This window comes from Nerophis lumbriciformis, linkage group LG38 (assembly GCF_033978685.3).
Source record: "Nerophis lumbriciformis linkage group LG38, RoL_Nlum_v2.1, whole genome shotgun sequence".
Classification (NCBI taxonomy): domain Eukaryota; kingdom Metazoa; phylum Chordata; class Actinopteri; order Syngnathiformes; family Syngnathidae; genus Nerophis; species Nerophis lumbriciformis.
The window spans coordinates 10,534,112-10,546,611 of NC_084585.2; the positions used below are offsets into that span (position 1 = coordinate 10,534,112).

At 41.3% G+C, this 12,500-nt stretch overlaps 1 protein-coding gene across 1 annotated transcript in view; it reads left to right on the top strand.

Moving 5' to 3' along the window:
* stat1a (signal transducer and activator of transcription 1a) overlaps positions 1 to 12,455 on the top strand; it is a 41,081-nt gene extending 28,626 nt beyond the window's left edge. Inside the window, exons 20-24 of the mRNA XM_061932546.1 lie at positions 1,287 to 1,426; positions 7,108 to 7,296; positions 11,171 to 11,243; positions 11,313 to 11,409; positions 11,496 to 12,455. Of these exons, the coding sequence (XP_061788530.1) occupies positions 1,287 to 1,426; positions 7,108 to 7,296; positions 11,171 to 11,243; positions 11,313 to 11,409; positions 11,496 to 11,525 (529 nt within the window). The 3' untranslated portion in view covers positions 11,526 to 12,455. The remainder of the gene's footprint in view (positions 1 to 1,286; positions 1,427 to 7,107; positions 7,297 to 11,170; positions 11,244 to 11,312; positions 11,410 to 11,495) is intronic.
* Positions 12,456 to 12,500: the final 45 nt, after the last annotated feature.

Here is a 12,500-nt window from a genome sequence, read left to right on the forward strand (position 1 = left end):
AGAAGTTGGGAAAGGTGGCAATGAATACTGATAAAGTTGAGGAATGCTCATCAAACACTTATTTGGAACATCCCACAGGTGAACAGGCAAATTGGGAACAGGTGGGTGCCATGATTGGGTATAAACGTAGATTCCATGAAATGCTCAGTCATTCACAAACAAGGATGGGGCGAGGGTCACCACTTTGTCAACAAATGCGTGAGCAAATTGTTGAACAGTTTAAGAAAAACCTTTCTGAACCAGCTATTGCAAGGAATTTAGGGATTTCACCATCTATGGTCTGTAATATCATCAAAGGGTTCCGAGAATCTGGAGAAATCACTGCACGTAAGCAGCTAAGCCCGTGACCTTCGATCCCTCAGGCTGTACTGCATCAACATGCGACATCAGCGTGTAAAGGATATCACCACATGGGCTCAGGAACACTTCAGAAACCCATTGTCAGTAACTACAGTTGGTTGCTACATCTGTAAGTGCAAGTTAAAACTCTCCTATGCAAGGCGAAAACCGTTTATCAACAACACCCAGAAACGCCGTCGGCTTCGCTGGGCTTGAGCTCATCTAAGATGGACTGATACAAAGTGGAAAAGTGGAAAAGTGTTCTGTGGTCTGACGAGTCCACATTTCAAATTGTTTTTGGAAACTGTGGACGTCGTGTCCTCCGGACTAAAGAGAAAAAGAACCATCCGGATTGTTATAGGCGCAAAGTTGAAAAGCCAGCATGTGTGATGGTATGGGGGTGTATTAGTGCCCAAGACATGGGTAACTTACACATCTGTGAAGGCACCATTAATGCTGAAAGGTTCATACAGGTTTTGGAGCAACATATGTTGCCATCCAAGCAACGTTACCATGGACGCCCCTGCTTATTTCAGCAAGACAATGCCAAGCCACGTGTTACATCAACGTGGCTTCATAGTAAAAGAGTGCGGGTACTAGACTGGCCTCCCTGTAGTCCAGACCTGTCTCCCATTGAAAATGTGTGGTGCATTATGAAGCCTAAAATAGCACAACGGAGACCCCCGGACTGTTGAACAACTTAAGCTGTACATCAAGCAAGAATTGGAAAGAATTCCACCTGAGAAGCTTCAAAAATGTGTCTCCTCAGTTCCCAAACGTTTACTGAGTGTTGTTAAAAGGAAAGGCCATGTAACACAGTGGTGAACATGCCCTTTCCCAACTACTTTGGCACGTGTTGCATTCATGAAATTCTAAGTTAATTATTACTGTCGAATCCTAAGCATCTTAGTACTCAAAGCGAGCGTTTGTACTTCCTGTGTGTGCAGCTACATCATGGGTTTCATCAGTAAGGAGCGCGAGCGGGCTCTGCTGAGCGACAAGTGTCCAGGGACCTTCTTGCTCAGGTTCAGTGAGAGCAGCAAAGAAGGAGCCATTACCTTCACGTGGATCGAACATGACATACACGGTGAGCGCCATTCATACATTGTTCACTCAAGTCTCGTCACTGCATTTAGACCAGTCCAGTGTGTGGCGCAGTGGGCTCTTTGCAGCTCGTCCTTCATGTGTCATACTTGTTTTGAACATTACAAAGAACAATTAGAGCCAATAATAATTGAGCCATTAGCACCTCTCTTGCCGGCGACTATGGTTTGTGCCCCGCTCAGAGCAGTTTGAAAAAGTCAACGGTGCGGATAAAGAGAGAGTACGCTACACTTCAATCAATCAATGTTTATTTATATAGCCCTAAATCACAAGTGTCTCAAAGGGCTGCACAAGCCACAACGACATCCTTGGTTCAGATCCCACATCAGGGCAAGGAAAAACTCACAACCCAGTGGGATGTCAATGAGAAACCTTGGAGAGGACCGCAGATGCAATGGACGTCGAGTGGGTCTAGCATAATATTGTGAAAGTCCAGTCCATAGTGGATCTAACATAATAGTGTGAGAGTCCAGTCCATAGTGGATCTAACATAATAGTGTGAGAGTCCAGTCCATAGTGGATCTAACATAATAGTGTGAGAGTCCAGTCCATAGTGGATCTAACACAATAGTGAGAGAGTCCAGTCCATAGTGGATCTAACATAATATTGTGAGAGTCCAGTCCATATTAGATCTAACATAATAGTGTGAGAGTCCAGTCCATAGTGGATCTAACATAATAGTGTGAGAGTCCAGTCCATAGTGGATCTAACATAATAGTGAGAGTCCAGTCCATAGTGGATCTAACATAATAGTGAGAGTCCCGTCCATAGTGGATCTAACATAATAGTGAGAGTCCAGTCCATAGTGGATCTAGCATAATAGTGAGAGTCCAGTCCATAGTGGATCTAACATAATAGTGAGAGTCCAGTCCATAGTGGATCTAACATACTGTAATAGTGAGAGTCCAGTCCATAGTGGATCTAACATACTGTACTTGTGAGTCTAGTCCATAGTGGATCTAACATAATAGTGTGAGAGTCCAGTCCATAGTGGATCTAACATAATAGTGTGAGAGTCCAGTCCATAGTGGATCTAACATAATAGTGTGAGAGTCCAGTCCATAGTGGATCTAACATAATATTGTGAGAGTCCAGTCCATAGTGGATCTAACATAATAGTGAGAGTCCAGTCCATAGTGGATCTAACATAATAGTGAGAGTCCAGTCCATAGTGGATCTAACATAATAGTGAGAGTCCCGTCCATAGTGGATCCAACATAATAGTGAGAGTCCAGTCCATAGTGGATCTAACATACTGTAATAGTGAGTCTAGTCCATAGTGGATCTAACATAATAGTGTGAGAGTCCAGTCCATAGTGGATCTAACATAATAGTGTGAGAGTCCAGTCCATAGTGGATCTAACATAATAGTGTGAGAGTCCAGTCCATAGTGGATCTAACATAATAGTGTGAGAGTCCAGTCCATAGTGGATCTAACATAATAGTGAGAGTCCAGTCCAGAGTGGATCTAACATAATAGTGTGACAGTCCAGTCCATAGTGGATCTAACACAATAGTGAGAGAGTCCAGTCCATAGTGGATCTAACATAATAGTGAGAGAGTCCAGTCCATAGTGGATCTAACATAATATTGTGAGAGTCCAGTCCATAGTGGATCTAACATAATATTGTGACAGTCCAGTCCATAGTGGATCTAACATAATATTGTGAGAGTCCAGTCCATAGTGGATCTAACATAATATTGTGAGAGTCCAGTCCATAGTGGATCTAACATAATAGTGAGAGTCCAGTCCATAGTGGATCTAACATAATAGTGAGAGTCCCGTCCATAGTGGATCTAACATGATAGTGAGAGTCCAGTCCATAGTGGATCCAACATACTGTAATAGTGAGAGTCCAGTCCATAGTGGATCTAACATACTGTAATAGTGAGTCTAGTCCATAGTGGATCTAACATAATAGTGTGAGAGTCCAGTCCATAGTGGATCTAACATAATAGTGAAAGTCCAGTCCATAGTGGATCTAACATAATAGTGTGAGAGTCCAGTCCATAGTGGATATAACATAATAGTGAGAGTCCAGTCCATAGTGGATCTAACATAATAGTGAGAGTCCAGTCCATAGTGGATCTAACATAATAGTGAGAGTCCAGTCCATAGTGGATCTAACATAATAGTGTGAGTCCAGTCCATAGTGGATATAACATAATAGTGAGAGTCCAGTCCATAGTGGATCTAACATAATAGTGAGAGTCCAGTCCATAGTGGATCTAACATAATAGTGAGAGTCCAGTCCATAGTGGATCTAACATAATAGTGTGAGTCCAGTCCATAGTGGATATAACATAATAGTGAGAGTCCAGTCCATAGTGGATCTAACATAATAGTGAGAGTCCAGTCCATAGTGGATCTAACATAATAGTGTGAGAGACCAGTCCATAGTGGATCCAACATAATAGTGAGAGTCCAGTCCATAGTGGGGCCAGCAGGAGACCATCCCGAGTGGAGACAAGTCAGCAGCGCAGAGATGTTCCCAACCGATGCACAGGCGAGCGGTCCACCCCGGGTCCCGACTTTGGACAGCCAGCACTTCATCCATGGCCACCGGACCTGTGTCCCCCCCCCTTCCACAAGAGAGAGGGGGGCTGAAAAGAAACGGCAGATCAACTGGTCTAAAAAAGGGGGTCTATTTAAAGGCTAGGGTATACAAATTAGTTTTAAGATGGAACTTAAATGCTTCTACTGAGGTAGCATCTCTAACTGTTACCAGGAGGGCATTCCATAGTACTGGAGCCCCAATAGAAAACGCTTTATAGCCCGCAGACTTTTTTGGGGCTCTGGGAATCACTAATAAGCCGGAGTTCTTTGAACGCAGATTTCTAGCCGGGACATATGGTACAATACAATCAGCAAGATAGGATGGAGCTGGACCGTGTAGTATTTGATACGTAAGTAGTAAAACCTTAAAGTCACATCTTACCAAGGTCAGTCTTGTAAAGTGTTTTAGCAACCATGACTCCTCTTGACTGGGGCCACGTACATCCAGCTCTATCACTGGTGGTGATTGGAATATTTGAATTCTATTTTATATAGAGCTTTTTCTCTAAAGACTCAAAGCGCTGAACATAGAGAAACCCATTATCTACATTTACACCAGTGTGGGTGGCACTGGGTAGAAGGTGGGTGAAGTGCCTTGCCAAGTTAAAGTACCCATGATAGTTACACACACACTAGGTGTGGCAAAACATTTCTCTGCATTTGACCCATCACCCTTGATCACCCCCTGGGAGGTGAGGGGAGCAGTGAACAGCAGCGGTGGCCACGCTCGGGAATCATTTTTGATGATTCAACCCTCAATTCCAACCCTTGATGCTGAGTGTCAAGCGGGGAGGTAATGGGTCCCATTTTTATAGTCTTTGGTATGACTCGGCAAGGGTGTTAGGATGGCGGTGGCCATCGAACCAGGAACCCTCAAGACTCTGACCAGCCGCTTTACCAACCAAGCCAAGCCACGCGCCAACAGATCACGCAAACAGAATGAAACTGTTGTCATGGTCAGTCAGAATAAATTGTTAAACAATTATGATCAGGGGTCCCCAAACTACGGCCCAGCGTCCAAAATCCGGCCCGCAGGAACCCCCAAGTTAAAAAAAAAAAAAAAAAAAATCTTTTTTTTTTTTAATAAATTTTTTTTTTTTTTTTAAATCTGTCCTTTTTAATCTATTTTCTACCGCTTGTTACACTCTGTGTCTCCTCCCGGCTCAGGCAAATCATATTGTCTAAAATGTTATTTTCCCATCGATAACGTGACATCATCGGCAAGTGCGCGCTCTTTTTAGTCAATTAGTGCGTGAGGAATATATATATATATATATATATATATATATGCAGTATATATAATCGCTAATGTTGCTCTGGAGAGGGAAGTCTGGGGGGTCTCTGCTTGAGCTGTTGTCCCCTCGACCCGATTCCGGATAAGGGGTTGAAGATGGATGGATGGATATAAATATATACATTTAGGTCAGGAAAAAACACAGAGGCTATGTCATCCCTACAAGCCTGTTTCGCACATTTCCCTGAGATTTTATATATATAATCAATTGTTTCCCTGAAACAAACCTTGACTAATATATATATATATATCATAGAGATGCGCGGATAGGCAATTATTTCATCCACAACCGCATCACAAAAGTCGTCAACCATCCGCCATCCACCCGAACTAACATTTAATCAAAACCGCACCCGCCCGCCATCTGCCACCCGCACGCTGTTATATATCTAATATAGACGATGCAAGGCATTAGTGAGGTTATAAAGCTTTTGCCTGTTAAAGAAAGGAGACTGATCCAATGCAGCAGAGACATTCAATGCGTGCCACGCTGTCACGGCCCAGACGCACACCAGTGCGCAATCATCTGGGAGCCGCGCTGAGCGCACCTCCAAGCGCGCTCGCGCCACTCAAACTGCTGCAGGCAGCTGCGTTCTATCTTGTTTTAACATCCTGTGGCACTCTTCTGGGATCACGGCGGACGAAACTGCTCATGCTCAGAGTGTTTGTGGAGGTTCGGGGTTTTGCACAAATGTGATGCACCATGTTAGATGTCCCGGTTTTGTGACTGTCGTAGACATAAACAGCGTCACAGCTCTTGCAAATCACGTAGCCAGCATTACTATCATCCTGATTTACAACCTCATAAAAACGAGTCCACGCTGAACTTTTCTGGCCTTTTTTTCCCTGGTCTTTAGTATTCCCTTTTTTAGTTTGTCGCGTACCACGTTTGCTGCCGGCGTTGCCATCTCTTTTTTTTTTCTTCTTCTGTTGTGGCATGCTGCAGGTGCCTGCTCATTTTTCGTATGTGGGTAACAACATTTAACTATGTATATATATTTCCGAATTGGTTTAAAATCTAATTTTTTTTTAATTTCAACCGCCCGACCCGACCCGCGGATAAAATCTAATTTTTTTTTATTTCAACCGCCCGACCCGCGGATAATCCGCGGACTCCGCGGTTGTGTCCGCAAACCGCGCATCTCTAATATATCACAACCCGGCCAAAATGTTTTAACCCAATGCGGCCCCCTGAGTCAAAAGTTTGGGGACCCCTGATTATGATCAAAATAAATGTTTGTAATTGTAGATTTAAAAATATATATTTGCCTGTAAAAGTAAAAAAAAGAAATACGCGTATTTTAGTTTAGTAATAATAATAATAGATTTTATTTGTAAAAAGCACTTTACATTGAGTAAACAACCTCAAAGTGCTACAGTGTATTAAAAAAAATAAAAATATAAAGATAATAAAAAATTTAAAAAAAATAAAAACTAGAACAGCCAAATAGCTAGAACTAGTATGCATATATTTAAAAAAAAAAAAAAAGTGTTTTTAAGCCTTTTTTAAAAGCATCCACAGTCTGTGGTGCCTTCAGGTGGTCAGGGAGAGCATTCCACAGACTGGGAGCGGCGGAGCAGAAAGCCCGGTCCCCCATTGTTCGTAGCTTTGTCCTCGGAGGTTGGAGGAGATCTTTTTTTATTTACTATAGTTACCTGCTTGGCACACTTTGATCCACATAAGGTTTTAGCGTGTTTAACACACAAAAGGTGAAGAATATCCAAGTAGCCCTAATTCCTTTTCTGTATGCTGCCCCGAAGTTTCAGACTGGAAGCCTGCCATTGACAAATGCTCATGACTTCTCCCACCAGACAACCCGATCTTCCACTCGGTGGAGCCGTACACAAAGAAGGATTTGACTGCGGTCCGGCTGGCCGACATCATCCGCACCTACAAGGTGATGGCGGCGGACGACATCCCTGATCATCCGCTCCGCTTCCTCTACCCTAACTTCCCAAAAGACGACGTGTTTGGGAAATACTACACCAAAAACGCAGAAGGTAAGACGCGGATGATTCCCCTTTTATTGTCCAAAACCCCAAACCAGTGAAGTTGTCACGTTGTGTAAATGGTAAATAAAAACAGAATACAATGATTTGCAAATCCTTTTCAACTTATATTCAATTGAATAGACTGCAAAGACAAGATATTTAATGTTCACACTGGAAAACTTTGTTATTTCTTGCAAATATTAGCTAATTTGAAATTTGATGCCTGCAACATGTTTCAAAAAAGCTGGCATACGTGACAAAAAAGACTGAGACAGTTGAGGAATGCTCATCAAACCCTTATCTGGAACATCCCACAGGTGAACAGGCTAATTGGGAACAGGTGGGTGCCATGATTGGGTATAAAAGTAGCTTCCATGAAGTGCTCACTCATTCACAAACAAGGATGGGACGAGGTTCACCACTTTGTCAACAAATGCGTGAGCAAATTGTCCAACAGTTTAAGAAAAACATTTCTCAACGAGCTATTGCAAGGAATTTAGGGATTTCACCATCTACGGCAGGGGTGCTCATTACGTCGATCGCGAGCTACCGGTCGATCTCGGAGGGTGTGTCAGTCGATCACCAGCCAGGCATTAAAAAAATAGTCCTAAAAATGAGCGATCATAAATCTTCACTATGACGTCACTTTCGTCACTTGATTGACATTCACGGCACCCGAGGGTCTTCTGAGATGACGCTGGCTGCTGCCAGCTCATTAAAATTACCGGCAGGAAGGCGAGAAACACTTTATTTCAACAGACTCTGGCGCCGTACCTGTTGTCAAAACTCCAAAGACCGACTGCACAGTTGCGCTAACAAAACAAGAGTCTCAGAAAGCTGGCGTGCACAAGCTAGCAAGCTACGGAGTTTGCCGACAATGTATTTCTTGTAAAGTGTATACAAAGGAGTACGGAAGCTGGACAAATAAGATGCCAAAAACCAACCACTTTCATGTGGTATTGGACAGAAAGGAGGACTTTTTTCTCCTCCATTCGAAAATGCGGACGTTTTTAGCACCACTGTCTGATTCCAATCACTGCAAGTCATCAGAATCAGGTAATACACCAACTTATATTCTTGTCTTCATGAAAGAAAGGAATCTATATGTGTTAAACATGCTTGTATTATCTTTAAACACCTTTAACTTGTTAACAATATTAACTATATGTGTTAAACATGCCTGTATTATCTTTAAACACCTTTAACTTATTAATAATATTAACTATATGTATTAAACATGCTTGTATTATTATTAAACATCTTTAACTTGTTAACAATACTAACTATATGTATTAAACATACTTGTATTATCATTAAACACCTTTAATTTATTAACAATATTAACTATATGTATTAAACATACTTGTATTATCATTAAACACCTTTAATTTATTAACAATATTAACTATGTGTTAAACATGATTGCATTATCATTAAACACCTTTAACTTGTTAACAATATTAACTATATGTGTTAAACATGCTTGCATTATCATTAAACACCTTTAACTTATTAACAAAAACATATATTTCATAAATAAGTAAATATAAATTATATATATGAATGAGGTAGATCCCCACGACTTGATCAATTGAAAAGTAGCTCGCCTGCAGAAAAAGTGTGAGCACCCCTGATCTACGGTCTTTAATATCATCAAAAGGTTCACAGAATCTGGAGAAATCACTGCACGTAACCGATGATATTACGGACCTTGGATCCATACTTGCCAACCTTGAGACCTCCGAATTCAGGAGATGGGGGGCGGTCGTGGTCGGGGTTGAGGTGGGCGGGGTTCAGGGGGCGGCTGGGTTTGCTGGTAGCGGGGGGTGTATATTGTAGCGTCCCGGAAGAGTTAGTGCTGCAAGGGGTTCTGGGTATTTGTTCTGTTGTGTTTATGTTGTGTTACGGTGCGGATCTTCTCCCGAAATGTGTTTGTCATTCTTGTTTGGTGTGGGTTCACAGTGTGGCGCATATTTGTAACAGTGTTAAAGTTGTTTATACGGCCACCCTCAGTGTGACCTGTATGGCTGTTGACCAAGCATGCCTTGCATTCACTTGTGTGTGTGTGTAAAAGCCGCATATATTATTTGACTGGGCCGGCACGCTGTTTGTATGGAGGAAAAGCGGACGTGACGACAGGTTGTAGAGGACGCTAAAGGCAGTGCCTATAAGGCACGCCCCCAATATTGTTGTCCGGGTGGAAATCGGGGGAAATTCGGGAGAATGGTTGCCCTGGGAGATTTTCGGGAGGGGCACTGAAATTCGTGAGTCTCCCGGGAAAATCGAGAGGGTTGGCAAGTATGCTTGGATCCCTCAGGCGGTACTGCATCAAAAAGCGACATCAGTGTGTAAAGGATATCACCACATAGGTAGCATATTCAGTTGAATATGCTACAAAGACAACATATTTGATGTTCAAACTGATAAACATTTTTTTTTTGCAAATAATCATTAACTTTAGAATTTGATGCCAGCAACACGTGACAAAGAAGTTGGGAAAGGTGGCAATAAATACTGATAAAGTTGAGGAATGCTCATCAAACACTTATTTGGAACATCCCACAGGTGAACAGGCTAATTGGGAACAGGTGGGTGCCATGATTGGGTATTAAAGTAGATTCCATGAAATGCTCAGTCATTCACAAACAAGGATAGGGCGAGGGTCACCACTTTGTCAACAAATGCGTGAGCAAATTGTTGAACAGTTTAAGAAAAACCTTTCTCAACCAGCTATTACAAGGAATTTAGGGATTTCACCATCTACGGTCCGTAATATCATCAAAGGGTTCAGAGAATCTGGAGAAATCACTGCACGTAAGCAGCTAAGCCCGTGACCTTCGATCCCTCAGGCTGTACTGCATCAACAAGCGACATCAGCGTGTAAAGGATATCACCACATGGGCTCACGAACACTTCAGAAAACCACTGTCAGTAACTACAGTTTGTCGCTAAGTGCAAGTTAAAACTCTACTATGCAAAGCGAAAGCCATTTATCAACAACACCCAGAAACACAACCGGCTACGCTGGGGCCGAGCTCATCTAAGATGGACTGATGCAAAGTGGAAAAGTGTTCTGTGGTCTGACGAGGCCACATTTCAAATTGTTTTTGGAAACTGTGGACGAACAAAGAGGAAAAGAACCATCCGGATTGTTCTAGGCGCAAAGTGTAAAGGCCAGCATCTGTGATGGTATGGGGGTGTATTAGTGCCCAAGACATGGGTAACTTACACATCTGTGAAGGTACCATTAATGCTGAAAGGTACATACAGGTTTTGGAGCAACATATGTTGTCATCCAAGCAACGTTATCTTGGACGCCTCTGCTTATTTCAGCAAGACATTGCCAAGCCACGTGTTACAACAGCGTGGCTTCGTAGTCAAAAAGTGTGGGTACTAGACTGGCCTGCCTGTAGTCCAGACCTGTCTCCCATTGAAAATGTGTGGCGCATTATGAAGCCTAAAATACCACAACGGAGACCCCCGGACTGTTGAACAACTTAAGCTGTACATCAAGCAAGAATGGGAAGTAATTCCACTTCAAAAATGTGTCTCTTCAGTTCCCAAACGTTAACTGAGTGTTGTTAAAAGGAAAGGCCATGTAACACAGTGGTAAAAATGCCCCTGTGACAACTTTTTTGCGATGTGTTGCTGCCATTAAATTCTAAGTTAATGATTATTTGCACAAACAAAAATGAAGTTTCTCAGTGTGAACATGAAATATCTTGTCTTTGCAGTCTATTTAATTGAATATAAATTGAAGAGGATTTGCAAATCATTGTATTCTGTTTTTATGTACCATTAACGTGCCAACTTCGCCGATTTCGGGAGTTTGTAGATGTGCATGGGAGGATTTGTATTTTATTTGTATTGGAATGGCATCCAGCTCCAGAGCCCATGGACGTGGAGAGCCCACACGGCGGCTACATGAAGACGGAGCTCATTTCGGTCTCACAAGTGTAAGCGAGTCTTTTCGAATTCTTGCGTCTGAACTCTGGAGTTGATCACTTGTGTCTTCCGCCGTGCAGACATTCGTCCCACATGCAGGGGAAAATCATGCCCATGCCACTTGAGGTGTATCAGCTTTTGGAGCAGTCAGTCAGTCCCAAAGACATCAAGGACGCGGTGAGAGCAGCATCCAAACTAACCTCATCATGAAATCAATACAAGCAATTTAATGAAACAGACATTTTTCTCTGATTTCTCCCCAGATGAATGGCGACTTTGACGATCAGAGTTGAGGAGGTCTGCCCTACTTTATTCCTTCACAGAACTTTGGGAATCTTTAAACTCTTTAATGTCTAATCTTACTTTGTCGCCAATGTGCTTATCTTGCATTCTTAGCGTTATTGGTGACTTATTGGCGGCTCGGCCTACATTGTCACACAACAGCCATGTGGAAATACCTGGAAGAAATGTGACTATTCAATGAGAAAAATGCAGATAAGAACATGTATTGTTCATGCACGTTGTGTTGTAAAAGCAGAATTATTTGATGAAAATCAACACAATATGGGTTTATTCTGTCTTGACAGTGAAGGATTTGAATGTTCTTACTCCCAATTACATACGATAGAGGCCAAAAGTTTGGACACACCAATGGGTTTTCTATATTTTCATGACTATTTACTATCATAATTATGAATGAACACATGTGGAGTTATGTACTTAACAAAAAAAAGGTGAAATAACTGAAAACATGTTTTATGTTCTAGTTTCCATCCACTTTATTTATATAGCACATTTAAACAACAAAAATGTTTCCAAAGTGCTGCACAACAATATTAAAAATATTATCTTTAGCTCCACCAATGACTGAATAAAAACCAAAAAATAAATATAAAAACAATATAAAAATAAATATAATTAAAAACGTTTTAAAAGGGTAAAACCAATTAAAACAATACATTTTTTAATTTTTTTTATTATTTCTTCAGTCACAAAAAAACAAAAATATATATTTAAAAACAATATAAAAACAATATAAAAATAAATATGATTAACAACGATTTTAAAGGGTAAAACCAATTAAAACAATACATTTTTAAATTTTTTTTATTATTTCTTCGGTCACAAAAAACCCCCCCAAAAATACAAAAAAATGTATATAAAACCAATATAAAAATAAATATGATTAACAACGATTTTAAAGGGTAAAACCAATTAAAACTACATTTAAAAAATTTTTTTTATTATTTCTTTGGTCACAAAAAAAC